This window comes from Orycteropus afer, unplaced genomic scaffold, assembly GCF_000298275.1.
Source record: "Orycteropus afer afer isolate SDZICR_OR568_19922 unplaced genomic scaffold, OryAfe1.0 scaffold00026, whole genome shotgun sequence".
Lineage (NCBI taxonomy): Eukaryota > Metazoa > Chordata > Mammalia > Tubulidentata > Orycteropodidae > Orycteropus > Orycteropus afer.
In genome coordinates, this window is record NW_006921613.1 from 5987602 (window position 1) to 6007921 (window position 20320).

Consider the following 20320-nt stretch of genomic DNA (forward strand, 5'->3'; position numbering starts at 1 on the left):
TCATCTCATATCCGTGAAAAGCTGGACAGTGAATAAGAAAGACTGAAGAAGAATTGATGCATTTGAATTATGGTATTGGCGAAGAATATTAAATATATGAACTGCCAGAAGAATGAACAAATCTGTCTTGGAAGAAGTACAACCAAATGCTCCTTAGAAGTGAGGAGGCAAGACTTTGTCTCACTTACTTTGGACGTGTTATCAGGAGGGACCAGTCCCTGGAGAAGGATATCATGCTTGGTAAAGTAGAGGATCAGCAAAAAAGAGGAAGACCCTTAACAAGACAAACTGACACAGTGGCTGTAACAACAGGCTTAGACATAGTAATGATTGTGAGCACAGTGCAGGACTGGGCAGTGTTTCATTCTGTTGTACATAGGGTCACTGTGAGTTGGAGCCATCTCTGTTGCACCTAGCAAAAAATTGACTCTTGAGGTAAAAAACATAAAGCCAGTCCAGTCTAATGTCTAGCTGCTGCTTATGCAACTATGCGTATATTCCATGGGGCTCAACACCCAGACAGTTTAGTTTGCTTCTGAGGTTTTAAAGTTCAAAGATCAATGTATTTTCTATTCTAATATTTCTAATTCTACTCTATAGATGATTCCAGACTTTAAACAGCAAATATCAGAACTGGAGAAACAGAAGCAAGATCTTGAAATCCGCCTGAACGAACAAACAGAAAAAACAAGAGGTAACTGAAACCCTCAGGAGCCTGCCTTTAGAGAATTGTTTCCTGTATCCAGGAAATGACATAGGAAAGTCATCTTACCCAAGGGTCTCAAAGGCTGATTCTCCCCTGGGCCGGGTAACATCCGTGTGAAAAGTAAGGTGGCTAGAGGGAATAGTTAAGATGTATGTTTGGAGAGACTGCTCCATTTAAAGGTGTCTCTGAACTTTGATTGTTGCCAGGTGGGAACATGGGCCCCAATGTTGCTAGATGTTCTTATTTTTAAAGAAAAGCCGATAAATCCAGATTTTTATGTGAAATATTACCATTAAAAGGTTATCAGTTTTTTTAAAAAAGGAAAATCAAATGTTGGTTCAGTCCAAACAAAACTTAATTGCTAGCTAGATAGTTTAGGACCTCTGATAACTGAATAAAAGACCAAACCCAAATCAGAATGCAGTCATATGTCCCCCAAAGTATGGCATTTCTTTTCTTTATAGGAAAACTAGAGGAGCTTTCTAATCAGTTGACTCGCAGTCGTGAAGAGGAAGGGACACGGAGAAAGTAAGTGTTAACATGTGCTTCAATGCTCATATAATGTTTTTCTTAAATTGTGGGAGATACTATGACATGTTATTAGGCCAAAAAAGTAAGGAATTGATTAATGTGCATGATTTATCACCATTCATGTGAGGAAAATAAATATGTTTGTGTGTACACACAAACACACAATTGGTAAATGCATGGATTATCTGTGGGACAGTGTACAAGAAACAAAACGTTGGTTTACTCCAGTGAGGGTAATTGTGTGGTTGAGGTACAAGGGACGGATGGAGACGTGCTTTTCATTGTTTATCCTTTACACCTTTGAAATGTTAGACCATGTTCATGAATTATCTATTCAAAGAAATGGATAAAATTATATGAGAGAGAAGAGTTTTTTCTTAGCAGAGCATTTAGGGTGAGATTTAAAATCTATGTTGACAGACAATCTACAATGCTAACTCCCTGCCTGCCCCACCCCAATTTAGATCCTGACCAGCAAAGGGCCCAGTGCTCTTGTGGAGCCCTGTGAGAAATATGTTTTGTTTTGCTGCCAACTTGTTGAAAAATTTAGTTTTCCAGAACAATAAATGGATACTCCACATCTCTGAGAATATTTTTAATCATGTGGATTTATCAGTATACTGTATTAGGACCAAATGAAAACCAAAAAGAGTAGGAAAGTGGTGAAATACCATTTTGTAACTCTTGATGGCCTCCCTTCCCTTTTCCTTTCTCTCCAATCCCTATCCCTTTGAATGTCTAGTTCCCAGTCTTTTTATAAAGGGGATAGTCATTTGGCTATTGAAGATAAGGGTGTGGGTGGATGAAGGAAGTGTGAGTATCCTGAGGGGACAGTGAAGGGGTGTGGGGTGGGGTTAGGGAGACTGAAGCAGTCCATGGACAATTTTATATCCCAGCCAACCCTCCCACTTCAAGGATTCTCTTACTCAGGTACTATTTGTTTTGCACATATATTGGCCAAAGTATTTGGAAATACCAGTGCTTGCTGTGACAATGAGTGACTTCTCCATGATGGTCAAACTGATATATAAAGTTCCTTTAATCTTTTCTCAGAACCATAGAAGTCCAAAATGAAATACACACCCAAGAGAAAGAGAAGCTCATCGATAAGATTCAAGAAATGCAGAAAGTCAGTGAACACTTGAAGAAACAATTCGAAACTGAAAATGAAGTCAAGAGTAGTTTCCTTCAGGAAGCATCCCGTCTCACTATGGAAAACAGAGTGAGAATTTTATGACTTGTTAATAAATGGCTGCCTGTATGCAGAACTCTCGGAATTCAGGAAGAAACTAAACACCCTGTGCTCTTTATGTTAAGGTTGTTCATTGCCATCAAGTCAATTCCAATTCATGGTGACCCCATGCACACACAGTAGAACTGTGCTTCATAAGGTTTTTTTTGTTTTGGTTTGGTTTTTTATTTTTTTTATTGTGATTTGGGTGCAAATTTGCAAAGCAGAGTCATTTTACTTTCAACAGTTAGTGCATTTGGTTTCACACGAAATTACAATCCCAACAATAAAAAGCTCTCCTCCCTTCTTCTCCCTATGACTACCCCTTCTCTGTGCCCTTCTTATCTGTGCAGTCCTGTCTGTCCAGCTTTCCCTCTATGTGAATGCTACCCCTCTGGTGTTTCATGGCTGACTGATTGATCTAAGGGACATATCTCCCTAGGGTAGGTGAGTACGTCCCCCTGAAGGAGGTGTTCTGCTGTAGGCCTTTCTCCTGTTTAGCTTAGAGCTAATTCATGGCAGTGAGTTCAGTTCCAGGCCCAAATGATAACCCAGGGTCATAGTCTCGGGGGTTCCACTAGCCTCTATCCAACCAGTAATTCTGGTTTGTGTTTTTGAATTTTGTTCTGTTCATCAAGTTTTTAAGACTGACCTTTTGGAAGTAGATCACCAGGCCTGTCTTCAAAGGTGCCTCTGGGTGGGTTTACACCACCAACCTAAGTGCTAATAGTCAAGCACTTAACCATCTGTGCCACCCAGGGACTACTATGCCCTTCATAGGAAATATTTGTAGGTATCTAAGACTTTCCCAGTCCTTGAACCATATTCAGTATTGGCAAGGTCATCTCCTTACCAGGAAGAAAAGGCAAAACCAGGACCCAAGTCTCTGCCTGTAGCTTCTGATATCTAAAGAGCTCATTTTCCAAGTTCAGATTTTTCAAATTCTCCATGAGTATTACTTTATAGTATTCAACTAAAACCATTGAGTTGGATCCAACTCATAGCAACCCCTCCTTGGGTTTCCGAGGAGGTATTGCTACGGAAGTAGATTGCCCAACCTTCCGTCCGAGGAGTGGCTGGTGCGTTTCAACTACCAGCCTTCTGGTTAGCAGTCAAGTGCCTTAAGCACTATGCCACCAGAGCTCCCACTTCATAGTAAAGAGGGGGAAAAAGAAAAATTGCCATGGCAACTGCAAGTGTGTCACAGCAGAAATGTGCTCCATAGGGAATGTCCAAAATGGGAAAATCCATAAAGATAGGAAGTAGAATAGCAGTTGCCTAGGGCTGGCAGGTAGGAAATAGAGGAATTAGAGTATGGCAGCTAAAGATATGGGGTTTTGGGGGCAGCAATGAAAATGGTGTAAAATTGATTATGGTGATGCTTGCACAACTATGTGACTATACTAAAAACCACTGAATTGTATGCTTTAAATGGGTGAATTGTATGATATATGAATTATATCTCAAACCACCTGTTACAAAAAAATAGATTAAGATGCTCCTAAGCTAATGTCCTTGTTTCTTTCTTTTTTTTTTTTTTTTTCTTTTTTTTCTTTCTGTAGGATCTTGAAGAAGAGTTAGACATGAAAGACAGAGTGATTAAAAAGCTACAAGATCAAGTCAGGACTCTAACCAAGACCATTGAAAAAAGTAGGAGAAATGATGCTCACTTTCTTATTCTTTTGAGTTTTCAGCTAAGGTCAACACGCAATTGTTTACTTCCTGATGAGATCCAAAAGAAAGGAATGATTCAAAACCCACAGGAATGATTCTCAATAGGTGGTGTCTGGAGCCCAGTGATGAGTTAAAATAGGATGATCTTATGAGGCAGGAACATAGCTCCCCAGATAATACCAGTAAATGCAAGACTTTTAACCTCTCCCTCTATTAGTTCCCCATTTAAAAACTGAAGCTATGAAAGAATTAAAAAATTGACTGCTTTGAAATGTACCTTCTCTCTCTGTTACATAGGATCAATATCCCAATTTCTATTAGAAAGACTAAATTGAGAACTAAAAAACCAGACGGTCCCAAACATGGACTGAATTCCACACTTAGAATTTCCTCGTTGCGTGAACTGCTGTGAAAAGGACCCATAAGCCTTTCTTTCCTTTGTTAATTTCTGTGTCACTGACCTTTTCCTGGCTTCTGCTCTCTTCTAACACTCTTCACTTTTGTTCTTTATTTCTCCCTCCTCTTCCAAGGCTTTATTGCTAAGGCTATGTCTTCAATTATCTGTTCCTTTTTCTGTGGTCATTCCTTTGAAGAGCTCCTTTATTCTTACTTATTCAGCTGTCACCTCAAATTTAAAATGTCCAAAACCAACCTGATGATCTTTCTCCTTCAATAATAAATGATAGAAGTCTGCTCTCTGAGGGCAGGGCCCATGTCTGTTCTTCCCGCCCCTCCTTGTGCCCCCATTGTTGGAATGAGTGAACTGTCATCTCTATATTAGGACTGCCAAACCCCCAGTCCAATCCTGACATCTCTTCCTGAATCCCACTCCCCTTTTGCCTCTAAGACTACTTCCTTTGCTATTCTATTATCACCTCCAACTCGGTGTATCTAAACTCATCAGCTTCCTTTTCTCTATTCATTGTCTGTTGATGCACAAAAAATTACCCCAAAACTTAGCAACTTAAAACAATAAATATTTAACAGCACACGGTTTCTGAGGGTCAGGTATCTAAGAGCAGCTTAGAGGAGTGGTTCTGGCTCAGAGATGCAATCTAGTTATCAACAGGGGACACAGTCTTATGAAGGCTCAGCTGGGACTAGAGGGTCTACTTCCAAACTCACTCACATGGCTGCCAGCAAGAAATCAGGATCTCTCGAACACATGTTAGGCATTAGCTTCTAGGATTCCTGCAGGGAACATGCCCGGATCCAAGCCACTGCACTCAAGGATACCCAAAGTATGCTATCTCCATCAGGTATTTATGCTTCATTTATTGTTCTTCTGGTCCAGGTGTACTTACCAACCAGACATCCTTGTTATCATGAACAGCATTGCTAAGCATTTGAATTCTACCTTTCTCGGTCTCCAAAGGAACAGAGGTAGTAAGTTAACCAAAGGAAAATTCTTATACAGTAGGAAGAGTGTTTTGCTAACCCTTTACTCACACTAACTTTCTTATCATCCACCAGAGTCTACTTACTTTTCTTAGCCCAACTGGAGTGGCACCTCCTCCATGAAATCTTTTTCAACAACTCCAGCGTACCTCTGCATGAATTCCCATGGCCCCTGTATTGGTTGTCTATTGCTGTTGTGACAAATTGTCACAACCTTAGCGGCTAAAACAGCACCAATTTATTATCTTGCAGTTCTAGATGTCAGAAATCCCAAATGGCTTTCACTGAACTAAAATTAAGATGTCAGCAGGGCTACATTCCTTCTGGAAACTCTGGGAGAGTCCATTTCCTTGCCTTTTCCTACTTTCCTTGGGTCATTTCTTCTATTTTCAAAGGTCACAGCACAGTATCTTCAAAATCCTTCTATTTCCATCATCACATCTCCTTCTCTCAAGATCAACATGAATCTTTCAGGACCAAAGAACAGATTGTGCCCCACCCACCCATCAGAGATGTCCACATCCTAACTCTGAGAACTGTGAACATGTTATCTTATATGGCAAAGGGATTTTGCAGATGTGATTAAGGATCTTGAGATGAGAAAATTATTCTGGGTTATGTAGGTGGGCCCAGTGTAATCACAGGGATCTGATAAGGAGGCAAGAGTGCCAAAGGAAGAGAAGATGTGCTAAACAAAGCAAAAGTGAGAGCAATGTGGGCACGAGCCAAGGAATCCAGGCAGCCTCTAAAAGTCAGAAAATGCAGGGAAATAAGTTTTACCCTAGAACCTCTGCTGACATCAAATGTTTCATGAATTTTGCTTCCTTAACCATTATATTAACATCTGGAAGATAGAACCAACATCTTGAACTTTTTTCATACCTCTACTAAGTTGGGCAGGCACGCATAAGGATTCCTTAAAGGATAACTCAGCCTGTAAAGCAGCAGTAATACTCAGAGATATACTCACAGATAGGAATCACTATAGAAATTCTTGAGGACACAGTATAGTTTGAATTTATGTAAAAGCCATAGGAGTTCATGTACAACTTAGCCAAAATTGGGTGGAAAGAGACTGCATAGTCTCGTTATGAAACTTGTGGAAGCTGTGTATGTGTATTTAGCTGATTGTTTGCCTCTGTCTACAGCCAATGATGTGCACTTGTCCTCAGGACCCAAAGAGTACCTTGGAATGCTGGAATACAAGAGGGAAGATGAGGCCAAGCTTATTCAAAACCTCATTCTTGGTAGTAAAATCTGAAAGTCTGAATTTTTGCTTTTATCTTTGAGATCTTGAACATCACCCAATGCCACATCCTTAAAGGGGGCAGTCCCAGTTCCTCCTCTCTCTTCCTCTAACTCAAAAAGTGCTCACTACCATCGAGTCAAATCCAACTCATAGTGACCCCTCCTTGGGTTTCCAAGGTGGTATCTCTACGGAAGTACATTGCCCGTTCTTCCTTCTGAGGAGTGGCTGGTGGGTTTGAACTGCCAGCCTTCTGGTTAGCCATCAAATGCCTTAGACACTATGTCACCAGAGCTCACACTATTTGACTAGATAATTCTTTGCTGTGCATTGTAGGATATTGAGCATTGTAGGGTATTGAGCAGCATCCCTGGCTTCTACGCACTTAATGCCAAAAACAACATCTAGTCATGAATATAAAAAATGTTTTCAGGCATTGTCAAATGTCCCCTTGGGGAGGGAGGCAAAATCACCCTCAGTTGAGTGCCACTGCCCTATCTTTTCCCAAGTCTAATGATAAGATCAGGACAAAAGACAGAGCTTCTCCTTTAATATGTTTCAATACAAGAGCCGTAATGAAAGTAGTTGTAGCTTCTGGGCTCCATTTGATTTCTACTAAGAAATTTATTTGCAGACAACATGAAAGGACATCCTGGCCATGCCTCAGTTAGAGGAATGTCCCAATGTACATGCTCACTGATGGTCTTAGAACCAGTCTTCCTAGACTATCTTCATCATCATCTTCTATGTGGTCCCACAGAGGGAAGGGGAAAAGCTGTCTCCCTATCAGTTGGTCCCAAGATCTTTAAGCAGAAAGGCAATATGTAGCTATACTTTCTGTTTTTCTAAGTGACCCCCTTCAACACACGAGCATCTACGCTTTCCTTTCCAGCTTCACTGGTCCACAGCTGTGGGGGCCTCTTGGTTCCTCTGTCTCAGTACAGTTGTGATGATTCTTTGTTTGATTATTTCCCTCCATAGGGAAGAGTAGTGGAGGAAGAGAGAGGAGGAGAAGGGACTGCTTCCTCCCAGGACTGTGGAATTGGCTGATGTTCAGGTTCTTCTCCACTATACCTCCTTGCTATTCTCTTCTATCTAAGGCCATCCTGGCCTGCTCTGCAGGGCTGTCGTGTATTGTTTTGTCTACTCAATGCAGATATTATGACTGCTGAGATTGTATTCAGACCTCATCAAAGAGGCTCAAGCAGTTGGGGTAGAACTGGGCTTCCTTTTCTATGTTGGGGATCTGAAATCCAGGGACACCATACCAGGGAAGAATACAAATTCTGATTCCTCTTTAGCCTTTTAAAAAGTGAGAAGTACTTTGCAAATGAGAATGGGAACAGGTGTTACCTTTATTTTTTGGCCAAGAAAGGAGCCAGAATGAATTCCTCAAAAAGAAAAGAAATCCCTGTCTATTCAGGTGTCGCTTCAAATATAGAAAAGTAAACAAAAAACCTGCCCCATTGTCAGAGGTTCATTAGGAGGAGAGTTGACCTGTTACCTGTGACCCTGAATAACTCTCTTGGCTCCAGACCTGAAACCTCGTGGTGTGGTGGTGAACATGATCCCCGGGCTGCCGGCTCACATCCTGTTCATGTGCATACGCTACGCAGACTCCCTAAATGACGCCGGTATGCTGAAGTCCCTCATGAACAGCACCATTAACGGCATTAAGCAGGTGGTTAAGGTAAGAACCACCTTTGACATTGGCCCGTGGTGCTATATTTAGGACAAAGAGTGGTGTCATGCACAGCTCCTGTGACAGTAAGAAAAAGTGCACGGGTAATTAGCTTTCCAGCTTTGGCATAATCCTAAAACCAGTTTTAGTTTACTGATTCTCTTCCCAGAAACCCTTTAAGTGATAAATGATTAAATAACTACTAAATAAATAATTAAGCATTGAAGGTTCCTTTAAATAACATTTGGGTCCTTGTTGACAGAACAATTGCTTTGTATAAAGAGCTCTCTTGGCTCAACTTGGAATCTTGGGATAGCCACCACAGTATGGGTAGGGTGGCTGATTTAACACAAAGCTTGGCATTTTGTGCTGTTCTGGGTATGGAAAGTCCATTAGCCACAGTAAGTGGAGTTAGCACCAAATTCCTTTTCTTTTTTTTTTTTCCTGGGAAATGACCATCTAGTTTACAATTGTATTAAAAAGTCCAAATTGCTGGGTATCATATCTTACTAGTCCACATAAAAAGGGAACAGTAAAATATAGATCCAATATCTTTTGTTCCCCTCCAAAAGACAAGCAATATGTGTGGATAGGAGCTGTGGTGGCATAGTGCCTAAGGCATTTGACTGTTAAGCAGAAGGCTGGGAGTTCAAACCCACCAGCCACTTCTCAGAAGGAAGATTGGGCAATCTACTTCTGTGGTGATACTGCCTCAGAAACCCAAGGAGGGGTCACTATGAGTTGCATCCGACTTGATGGCAGTGAGGTAGCTTTTTTTTTTTTTTATGTGATGGGATATATTTGAACTTTTTGGTAGAAGGCAAGGCCTACCTAAATTTTAATAAAATGTGTATTCTAGAAGAGTCACAAGTAATTAAATATTATTTTAAATATACTAAGAAGAGGAAGGAATAAAAACAAAATATGTATGAGAGTCAGAGTATGGGTAATTCTTCCCACCCCATCCCATCACCAAAAAAATTATACCAAGAGTTCATTATCTGTTAGCAGGTAGGAGTAAAATTAGCATTTGTTTTAGTGCTGAGATTTTTATAGTCATTGTCTTCATGGAAGCCACTGGGGTGTTCTTAGATAGGGCTCTCATAAATTGATGTTTTCCCAGTCCATATTTTCATAAATTAAGTTTTCCTAAGACAGGCTAAACTTGCATTGTGTTCCAGGCCACTGGTACACAGGGATTAGCCTCATCTTGCTGCTCATCTGTGAACCTTGGCGGTTTAACTAGATATTTAAGTAGATATTTACAAACCAAAAGATGCATGGATATGAGGAGTATAAACCCCCTCTCTCACCAGCATCTTCAGTCCTACTTCTCCAGTGACTCTAACCCCTCTGCCTGTGGGTATCCAGGAGCTGCTCCCTCCCCAACCCCAACTCAAATACACATAAAAGCAACCCTCACTTGTCCCAATGCCTTCTTTAGCCACTGTTCCATTTTTCTCTGTCCCCCTGACAGCCAGAGTACTTAAACTAGTGGTCTGCACCAAGTCTCTTTCTCTCTCCTTGCAATCTGGCTTCTACCCCTACAACTCTATGGAAAAGTCACCAGTAATGTCCTCTTACTAAATCTATGGTATATCCTTCACTTTCATTCTCCTTAAATTGACTGAAGCATTACGATCATCACTGACACACCCACTTAATCTTTCAAATCCCAAGATTTTCCTCTTGCCTCTCTGATCACTATCCCTCTGCCTTCTTTGCTTGTTCCTCTTCTTCCTGCTCCATAAGTGGACTGTTCTCAACAGAATCCTTGATCCTGGCTCTTGTCTGCCCACCCCTCTCCTTCAAGGAGTAGATCCTCCTATCTCTTACATGAAATTTTCTCAGCTGCCTTGATTCCCCATCATCTTTCTATCCTGTGAGCTTTTGTAACATAGTCCACATCAATCATTTGGACACTTCTCACCCTTATTTTTCTATGTCCAGTATATGATATGTCTGTCTTACTAATCAGAATGTGAACTTTGGAGGGACTGACCAAAACAATATTTCTCATGCATTCCTACAATGCCTGCTTTAATCTTCCTAACAACTGAGATAACCTGTACAGAAATACCTTGCAAACCATAACCCACTATATAAATATAAGTGCTTATCACTGTAGTATAAATGTAATGAAGCCTTTTGTGAATCAAAGGAAAATTAATTTTCATCAAAATTCACCTGTTAACCCAAGAGGTAAGATATGTCTGTTCTAGAACTCAGAGGAACGGGCATCACCAAGTCCAGCTTTGATTTGTCTTCTTTTTTTAAAGGAGCATTTAGAAGACTTTGAGATGCTGTCTTTTTGGCTTTCCAATACTTGTCATTTTCTCAACTGTCTGAAGCAATACAGTGGGGAAGAGGTAGGAACAATTGTCTGCTTTGTGTGTTGTGCTGGTTGTTCCTGGTCCTTCCTCACCATAGGGATTAGGAATTGGGACACCTGATTTCAGGGACAGCCTCTTCTCCAACTGGCTTTCAGGCTTTCTCCTCATTTAAGAGGCCAACTTCACATCACTTGTTGGACTCTGGGGCATGTACCACACGCAGGATGCTTCTAGAAAGAAGCTTAGACCATAGACATGTCATCAGGCCTATTTCATTGACTTTTAAAACAAAGAGGGTAGATGTGGTGATTTCTAAGTTTCTTTCTGGTTAGTTCTGACTCTAAAATACAGTGTTTAGTCCATCATGCCTGCTTCTTCAGAACTGCTCTCTTACAAGATTCTGATTGGTCCCCCATGATCTGTAAACACTTTCCTTTTGTCATTCCCATGCTGCTCCAAATAGGGTGACATTGTAAAGGAGATCTCCATCTTCAAGTAGTTACAGGGCAAAATGTTATCGAAGTAAAAAAAAAAAAATAGCTTCTCAGGTTTTCACTGCTTTCTGAATAGTTTTTGCATTTTATAATCCCATCATCAGTATATGAGTTTTCCAGTATCTCTTATCTTCTGCAGCAGTTGGTATTTGCAGACATTTTAATGTTCACCAATCTTATGTGTATAAAATGATACCTTGTTGAATTAAATTACATTTCCTTGATCAGCAGTCACCTCTGACATCATTTCATATGCTTTTGGTCATTGGTCTTCCTATTCTAATGTCTCCTCACTTCTCCATTTTTCTTACCTGTTAGATTTTTTTATTATTAATTTGTGGGAGATCTCTATATATTATGGAGAGATCGTGACTTGTCTTCTAGCTTTCCTTATGGACTCTTCTGTCATGTATAGTTTTTTTTTTTTTTAATTTTATTTTAATGTACTTAACTGTACCAATATTGTTCTTTTATGGTGTATGTTTTTGTGCCTTATTGAAGAAATTCTTCCCTAGTATGAGACCATGAAAGTATTACATTTTAAACTTCTAGAGTTTAAGTTTAGAATTAACAATTACATTTTTAATATATCTAAAGTTGGTATGATTATCGAAAACCAGGCAGTGTCATTCTATTGTACGTAGGGCCACTATGAGGTAGAGCCAACTGGACAGCACCTAACAATAAAGTTGGTATAGTTATATAAAATTGATATATGAGGGAATGATCTCATGTATTTTTTTTCATATGGGTAGCTAATTGTCCTAATGTAAAGAAAAAAATATATAAAAATAATCCTAATACTATAGAACAAAAGGAAAAATAAAGAAGAAATACCAAAGAGGAATTTTTTTCTTTTTTTTTAAACAGAAGGGGATATTATTCAACACCATTTATTTAATGGTTATTCCTTTGTCTCCTTCTGCCTTGTCTAGAATGAGTGTTTTTTCAATTACTATGTGTTTTAGTCTAAAATTTCTATGGTTCTTTTTTACCTCCATTTCTTATCATGATATACTATTCTTATTTTATGTTTTCTTTTTCTTTTATCTCTTGGAACATGTTAATCATACTTATTTTGAAATATTTCAAATTGATCTATGATCTGTAAATATAAGGTTATGAACCTCATTTATTGTATCTCCTGACTGCTTGCAGTAGTTTGTTTCCTTCAAAGTTTTGGAATTTTTCACTGTGAACTTCTTATGGGAGTTGTTTTCCACTGTGGTGTGTGGGGTCTGAGGGCACTTATTTATAAGGATGGAGGGTTGACATACAGTTAGTAAGGTGGACTGAGTTTGTAAGAATTTTTTTTTTCTTATAGAAAATACATGCTACCTCAAACGTCAAGAACTCATTTAAAACAAACACTTTGATTTTGAGGTGCAAAAGTTTATAGTAGAAGCCAAATATAATATGTAGATAGTATTTTAATTTCTTACATGTCTAAGTAACTGTCACATTTATATCCTCAAAATTACTTCCAGGAATTCATGAAGCATAACAGTCCGCATCAGAATAAGAATTGTTTGAGCAATTTTGACCTTTCAGAATACAGACAAATTCTTAGTGATGTGGCTATACGAATATATCACCAATTCATTCTCGTAATGGAAAATAACATTCAGCCAATAATAGGTAAGAAAATAATTTATGACCAAAAGATGTTTATAGTAACATTAAGACTTTTTAAAAAATAAATCTTGTGTATGGAATGTGTTTTATAAACCATGAATATTTAATTAAGTAAATGGCTACGTTTTAAATCTTTGGTTACCTAAAATGACTCCACAAACAATAGTACATGGTTGATAGCTTTCTTTCTCTAAGGGTAATGCGTCCCAAAGGGAAAGACTTGGGAGAACTGCTATTTCTTACACGGCTATTCTTGGGGCTTAGTCAAGTATTTTTGAAATCTCAAAGTTCCCCTCAAATTCTTAGTCATACTTGAGCATACTGTACTTTCTCCACTTTCCTGAATTTTCTGAAATTTAAATACTTTTGGTTTTAAATAATTCCAGACCATGAGCTACTCTCCTTTTCTGAGCAAATCTAAAGAAGACATGCTCTAAGCTTAGAAGTGTTCTGGGAGCTGTGGTGGCATAGTGCCTAGGGCATCTGACTGCTAACCAGAAGGTTGGTGGTTCAAACCCACCAGCCACTCCTTGGAAGGAAGGTTACTTCCGTAGTGATACTGCCTCGGAAACCAAGGAGGGGTTGCTGTGAGTGGGATCCGACTCAACAGCAGTAAGTTTGGTTTTGGGTTTGGTGGAAGTGTTCTGCTTCCCTGTTGTACACAGTCGTCCATACCCTCTCCCCATGCTCCCAAATCCTTGATTCTTTTACTGTTTCTTTTTCATAACTACATCCACTAAGTCTTGCAGAAAATGCCCTATCTGCTGAAATACACCCATGAAAGCAGTACTAAGTGTTCTCTGGATATAGAAGAAGATTTTTCATTTTCTCTGCAGTGCCAGGCATGCTTGAGTATGAGAGTCTGCAGGGCATTTCCGGCCTGAAGCCCACAGGCTTCCGGAAGCGTTCTTCCAGCATAGATGACACAGATGCCTACACGATGACCTCCGTCCTGCAGCAGCTAAGCTACTTCTACAGCACCATGTGCCAGAATGGCCTGGACCCTGAGCTTGTGAGGCAGGCCGTGAAGCAGCTCTTCTTCTTGATTGGGGCAGTGACCCTGAACAGCCTTTTCCTACGCAAGGACATGTGCTCCTGCAGAAAAGGGATGCAAATAAGGTAAGACCCACAAACCAACACTCAGCCTGAACCACTGGCCAGAGAGAATGTTCTTTAAAGTCTGAGGCCATGAACTCCTGACCTTTCCCTCTTTCAGCATCAGACTCCCACATGGGCTACAGCTAGAGTTGTGTACAAGGTAATGCTTAGAACCTTGAAAATGTTGACCACCTAGTGCCCAACCCCTAATCCCATAATTACACCACTCTAAGTTGAGGCTTTAGCCTAATGACTAACTGTAAATCACAAAACCAAACCAACCTCATTGCCTTCAAGTTGGATCGGATTCAAAGCATCCCCCCCCTTAGGTTTCTAAGGCGGTATCTCTATGGAAGTAGATTGCGCAATCTTCCTTCTAAGGAGTGGCTGGTAGGTTTGAACCTCCAGCCTTCTGGTTAGCAGTCACATACCTTAGGCACTGTGCCACCAGAGCTCATTCCAACTGAAAACTAGTAGTTGTATATTTTAAATTCTGGCTGTCTGTGGTTATCATACATTCAACCAGTATTTATTGACAGTGGGAGCTCTGGTGGCATAGTTCCTAAGACACTTGACTGCTAACCAGAAGGCTGGCAGTTCAAACCCACCAGCCACTCCTCGGAAGGAAGATTGGGCAATTTATTTCTGTAGAGATATCACCTCGGAAACCCAAGGAGGGGTTGCTATGAGTTGGATCCACTCAGTGAAAGTTAGTTTGGTTTTTATGTTTTGTCTGCTTTGTGAATGGCGCTTCCTGGTGAAGAACATCTTCTGTAAGTTGTACTCCCTATGGCAGTTCAGCCTTTGCAGTGCTATTTAGTTCTGTCCCATGTGTGCCACACAGTGGCCTGGATGGTGGTCTAGCCCATAATTCCATTCTCAAAGACTCGTTAGGGTCAGATCCATGCACGTGAAGCTCAGGAGTGAACCAGGAGTTCATAAACAACATTAAGGGATAATTTTCCCTCTCCCTTTCCGCAATATCCCTGGGAATCCCCTTTTCAGCCCTCCAGCCAGAAAAGTGGGGCTTTTTTTATCTCCCTCTGTGGTGCACATCCTACAAAAATGGGGCAAGCATTCAGAGGACAGAGAGAGAAATAAAGCACCAAGGGTTCACCCCACCCTCTTGAGATCACAGCTCCTCTAACTGGAGAGGAAATTTCCCTTAGAGATTTAGACTCCTACTGGCCCCTGTTGCTACCACTGTCACCACAGTAGGATCATGTATTGGTGCTGGAGCAAGAGGAAATGAAGAAAAAGGAAAAACAAGGGATTTCCATACTCTCTGCCTGAGCATTTAAAAAAAAAAAACTGCTGTCAAGTCAGTTCCGATTCATAGTGACCCTATAGGACGGAGCAGATCTGCCTCATAGGGTTTACAGGGTTGTAATCTTTTTTTTTTTTTTTTTTGGTGATTTGAGTGAAAGTTTACAGCGCAAATTCATCTTCCACACCACAGTTCACTAATACTTTGTCTTATGACATTGACTGTGATCTCCCACAATGCAATAGCTCTCCTCCTACTTCCTCCCCATAAGGGCTGTAATTTTTTCAGAAGCAGACTGCTTCATCTTCCTGTGAGCATTGTTGTTGTTGTTGTTGTTTTGCCGTCAAGTCGGCCCCGACTCATAGCAACCCCTCCTTGGGTTTCCGAGGCAGTATCACTACGGAAGTAGGATTGCCCAACCTTCCTTCCGAGGAGTGGCTGGTGGGTTTGAACCGCCAGCCGTCTGGTTAGCAGGCAAGTGTCTTAGCCACTATGCTACCAGAGCTCCCCTGTGAGCATTAGGAGGCCTCTTTTCTGCTTCTCCAGCCAGAAGTAAAGGGCTCCTAGAGCTCTTGGTGACATTGATGCTCACATCTGCATTTCAGGCTAGTTGAGCTCAGGTCAGTGAATACCAGAATATGATAGATTAGAAGGAGTGAGATGGGATACCTGTTAGGAACCTATTATAATAAAAATTAGAAATCATAAGAACTCAAATTAGTGGAGCAAAAGTGAGAATGCAAAAACATGGTGCAAGGTCCCTAGGTAGTGCAAGTGGTTTGTGCTCAGGTGACCACCAAAAGGTTGGTTATTTGAACCCAGAGGCACCACAGAAGAAACAGGCCTGGTGATCTGCTTCTGTGAAGATTACAGCCAAGGAAACCCTATGGAGTGATTCTACTCTGTAACAGCCAGGGTCTCCGGAGTCACAAATCATCACCAAAAAAAGGATGTAACCAAAGCCTGAGATGTTATCTCACACTCAGTACATCCCAATGGAGTTTGTTAATTCAGCATTATTGTTCCACCATAATAACCAGAGAGAAGACCCAATGGGGAGTTGCTAATCTGGAGCTAGGCCTGCCTTACAAATCACCTAGTTCAAAACGCATTTTCTTTTTAACAGCTTTATTGATGTATCATTTACATACCATAAAATTCACCTGTATAAGTATACATACAGTTCAGTGGTTTTTAGTGTGTTTGCAGAATTGTTCAACCAGCACCATAGTCTACTTTTTGAACATTTTCATCCTTCCAGAAAAGGAATCTTGTACTCAGTAGCCATCACTCCCCAGTCACCCACCTCCCTCCTCCCACTCCTAGCCCTCCACAACCATTAATCTACTTTATGCCTGGAAATTTCATATAAACAGAATCATAAAGTATGTTGTCTTTTGTGACTATTTTCACTTAGCGTAGTGTTTTCAAGGTTCATCCATATTGTAGCATATATTATTAGTACTTCATTCCTTTTTGTGACTAAGTAATATTCCACTGTTTGACCATACCAATTTTTGTTTATTTGTTCATCAGTTGAGGGACACTTGGCGTTATTTCCACTTCAGTCTATTATGAATAATGCTGCTATGAACATTCACATACATCTTTTTGTCTGGGTATATGTTTCCATTTCACTTGGGTATATACCTAGGAGTGGAATTGCTGGGTCATATCGTAACTCTTATTTAACATTTTGAGGAACTGCCAGACCGTCTTCCAAAGTGGCTGCACCATTTTACATTCCACCTAGCCATGAATGAGGCTTCTCAGCACTCTCATTTTACACAGGAGAAATTGAGGCCCAGAGAAGTTGAGTAACTCCTCAAGCTTACACAATGGATTGGCAACATCTGAGTACTAAAACCTACACCTCTTAACTCAGAAACCTGTGATAATTAGTGACAGACACAAGCATAGAAACCCTAGTCAACTGAAAGAAAATCTTCTACCAACTGAAAAATTGTTGCCAATTCAGGAAAAGAAATAAAAAAAAATTTTAAACATATGTAGGTCTTCTTTTCCAATAAAACTTCACATTGTAAATTATTGCAATCACTGTTCTTTCCTCAGATTTTCCCCAAAGTCTGTAACTGTACAGCCCCTTCCCCCTTAGATCATGATCCTTAGAGCTGTGGATCACGAGAGCTGATCATCTGATCCAACCCCTCATATTACAAATGAGGAAACTGAGTCCCACTGGCAGGCTATGGCTCAAAGACTCTCAATGAACTCTGATGCCCTATCAGGGGACTCACTGGGGGTTTCAGCACCCAGCCATAAAATGTTCTAAATGGATCACCAGCTGTTCTCTCTGCCTTTGGCTCTTACTCCAGGTGCAACATCAGCTACTTAGAAGAATGGCTTAAAGATAAGAATTTGCAGAACAGCTTAGCCAAGGAAACTTTGGAACCTCTCTCCCAAGCAGCCTGGTTGCTTCAGGTCAAGAAGACCACAGAGAGTGATGCCAAGGAGATCTACGAACGCTGCACCTGCCTGTCTGCTGTGCAGGTGACCAAGCTTGCTTAGCCTCTCCCCGGATTTTCTCCCACAGATCACTGTAATTGGCTTAGCCAGTTGTGGGGTGCACTTGACTGCTCTTTGGGGATCATACTTATCTTCTATGGCCTACCCTTTTATCTGTTTATAAGCATTTTATGTATATTTTTAATACTGTATCTTTTATTTATAAGCATTTATTAAATACTTATTCTGGGCCTTAAACACACAAAAATGAATAGCACATATTTCTTGCCCACTGAACTCACAATGTGTGGGACGAAGGCAGGAGGAAACTGGAATCGGTGATTCTTTTACTGCCGTCTGATTATGTGATTTGTCTTTGCCGCTTTCTAGCCTCATTCCCTCACCTTGTTTTCTCCTTTCTTGGAAATAGATAGCACATGCTTCCTAAAACCTAATTGCAACATAAGACCTACCTGTGGTTCCCAGTGGTTTTCAATCCACTGGAACAATTATTTCATGGACAGAGATGTTCCTTTTTCAAGGCCTAACACCTTGCTCTGTAAACTTTACAGATCATAAAGATCCTTAACTCATACACACCCATAGATGACTTCGAGAAAAGAGTGACTCCATCCTTTGTTCGCAAAGTGCAGGTGAGACTCTAAGGGTGTGGCTATTAATTTTAACTCCTAAGTATGGTATAATTCTGAAGCAAGGTTGGGCAATCTACTTCCATAGTGATACTGCCTTGGAAACCCAAGGAGGGGTCGCTATGAGTCGGGTCCGACTCAATGGCAAACAACAACAACAACAAATATGGTATAAAGAGTTCTGGTGGCCAAGTGGATAAGGCATTTGGTTGCTAACCAAAAGGTTGATGGTTCAGACCCATCAGCTGCTCCACAGGAAGAAGGTGGGACAATCTACTTCTTAAAGATTTACAGCCTCGGAAACTCAATCACTGTGAGTCAGAATCGACTCTGTGGCAGAGAGTGAGTCGTTTACCAAACAGGCAAATGAAAGGCACCAGCTCAAAAGCAGCAGGAACTTTCCCTATCAGACCTCCCCCAGTTTTCAGAATCCATTTCAGTCTTGGCAGGGAGGGAAGGTAAACATCAAAACCATGGCTCAGCACACTATGCTCCTTGGCATATCTTGTTTCACACGGCTCTCTGAGGACTCTGTAAGTAGGCAGAGGCTGTATGGAAACAAAAGACTCTTTGATGTATTTTTTTCTTCATTTTAAGCCCTAAAGTTTCTTCCCCAATAAACTAGGGCAGCAGTTCTCGAAGTTTGGCCAAGGATCCCCAGGAGTCCCTGAGACCTTCTATGTGGTCTTCAAAATCTTTGTTTTTCCAAATGCATATTTCTGTGGGGCTGGATTTTCTTTTCATACTTCAACCAAAATAATATCCCAAAATAGATTGAGTGCAGAAGCAGATATGAGACTCCACTTGTCTTGTAGTAAGAGACATTAAAGAGATTTACAAAAATAAAACAATGCCACTCTTCTCACTGATTTTTTTCCCCTAATTTTTGGAAAATAGTTATTTTTCATTAAAAACATGTGTTAACATGTATAGGGCTTATTATTTTAATGAATCAATACATATTTTAAATTATTGTTTTAATTACTAATATAGTAACTATCCGGAGTTATACTCATATCGACAAAAGCTATTTAGGGTCCTCAATAGTTTTTAAGAGTGTGAAGTTCTACACCATCACATGGGGTCACTATGAGTTGGAATGGACTCAATAACCCAACAGCAAAGGAGTCCTGGAACCAAAAAATTTGTGAACCACTGAACAGAGGAAGAGAGATGAGTTCAATAAAACTTTAACATTTGATCTTTACTCATACCTGGACTTAGAATTGTGCCATAAGAATAGATAAGAGTAGGAAACAGATGGATTTATATTCAATCCATCCTGTGGGAAAATAATTTCAGACGTGAAACAACAAGTAAAGTAGTCATAAGAGCTGATGTGGAAGCTCTAGATAGATCATTTCATCTTGGAACCGTGTTTGTTTAAAAGCCCTTTTGTGTGACATCTCCAGTGATTTTGAAAGAATTTTTTCACTGGAGATAGAGTTGTTGTGTTGCCCTTACCTTGACTCCCAGACTTCGTAATAAAGCAGAATGCACACTGGTTTCCTTATTCATTTTTTCCTCTGGTTCTAATTGCAGGCTCTCCTAAATAGCCGGGAGGATTCCGCACAGCTCCTGTTGGATACCAAGTATCTCTTTCAAGTCACCTTTCCTTTTACCCCCTCCCCACATGCTCTGGAAATGATCCAGATCCCCAGCAGTTTCAAGCTGGGCTTTCTCAATAGGTTATAGCAGGAGAAAAGAAAGGAAGTGCATTTTTCTCTCAAAAGCTAATGGAGGTCAAACATGAGCAACATGATTTATTAATCAGACTGGAAAACCTTTGGAATGTGGTTTAAGGAAGAAAATAGAGTTCTCCCAAATGGACCTATTCATCCGATTCCTTGCTGGCCACACCTTCTCTTCACTCACAGTGGTACTGCTGCTACAATCTGTAAGAATTAACC

General features: G+C 40.4%; 1 protein-coding gene across 1 annotated transcript in view; it reads left to right on the forward strand.

The window, feature by feature from the left end:
• Nucleotides 1-20105, forward strand: part of MYO5C (myosin VC) — a 108587-nt gene extending 88482 nt beyond the window's left edge. The window contains exons 30-41 of the mRNA XM_042783689.1: nt 601-694; nt 1171-1234; nt 2291-2459; nt 4031-4118; nt 6689-6787; nt 8322-8476; nt 10747-10836; nt 12782-12932; nt 13766-14048; nt 17631-17805; nt 18333-18413; nt 19953-20105. Coding sequence (XP_042639623.1) covers nt 601-694; nt 1171-1234; nt 2291-2459; nt 4031-4118; nt 6689-6787; nt 8322-8476; nt 10747-10836; nt 12782-12932; nt 13766-14048; nt 17631-17805; nt 18333-18413; nt 19953-20105 — 1602 coding nt within the window. The remainder of the gene's footprint in view (nt 1-600; nt 695-1170; nt 1235-2290; nt 2460-4030; nt 4119-6688; nt 6788-8321; nt 8477-10746; nt 10837-12781; nt 12933-13765; nt 14049-17630; nt 17806-18332; nt 18414-19952) is intronic.
• The last annotated feature ends 215 nt before the right edge of the window (nt 20106-20320 follow it).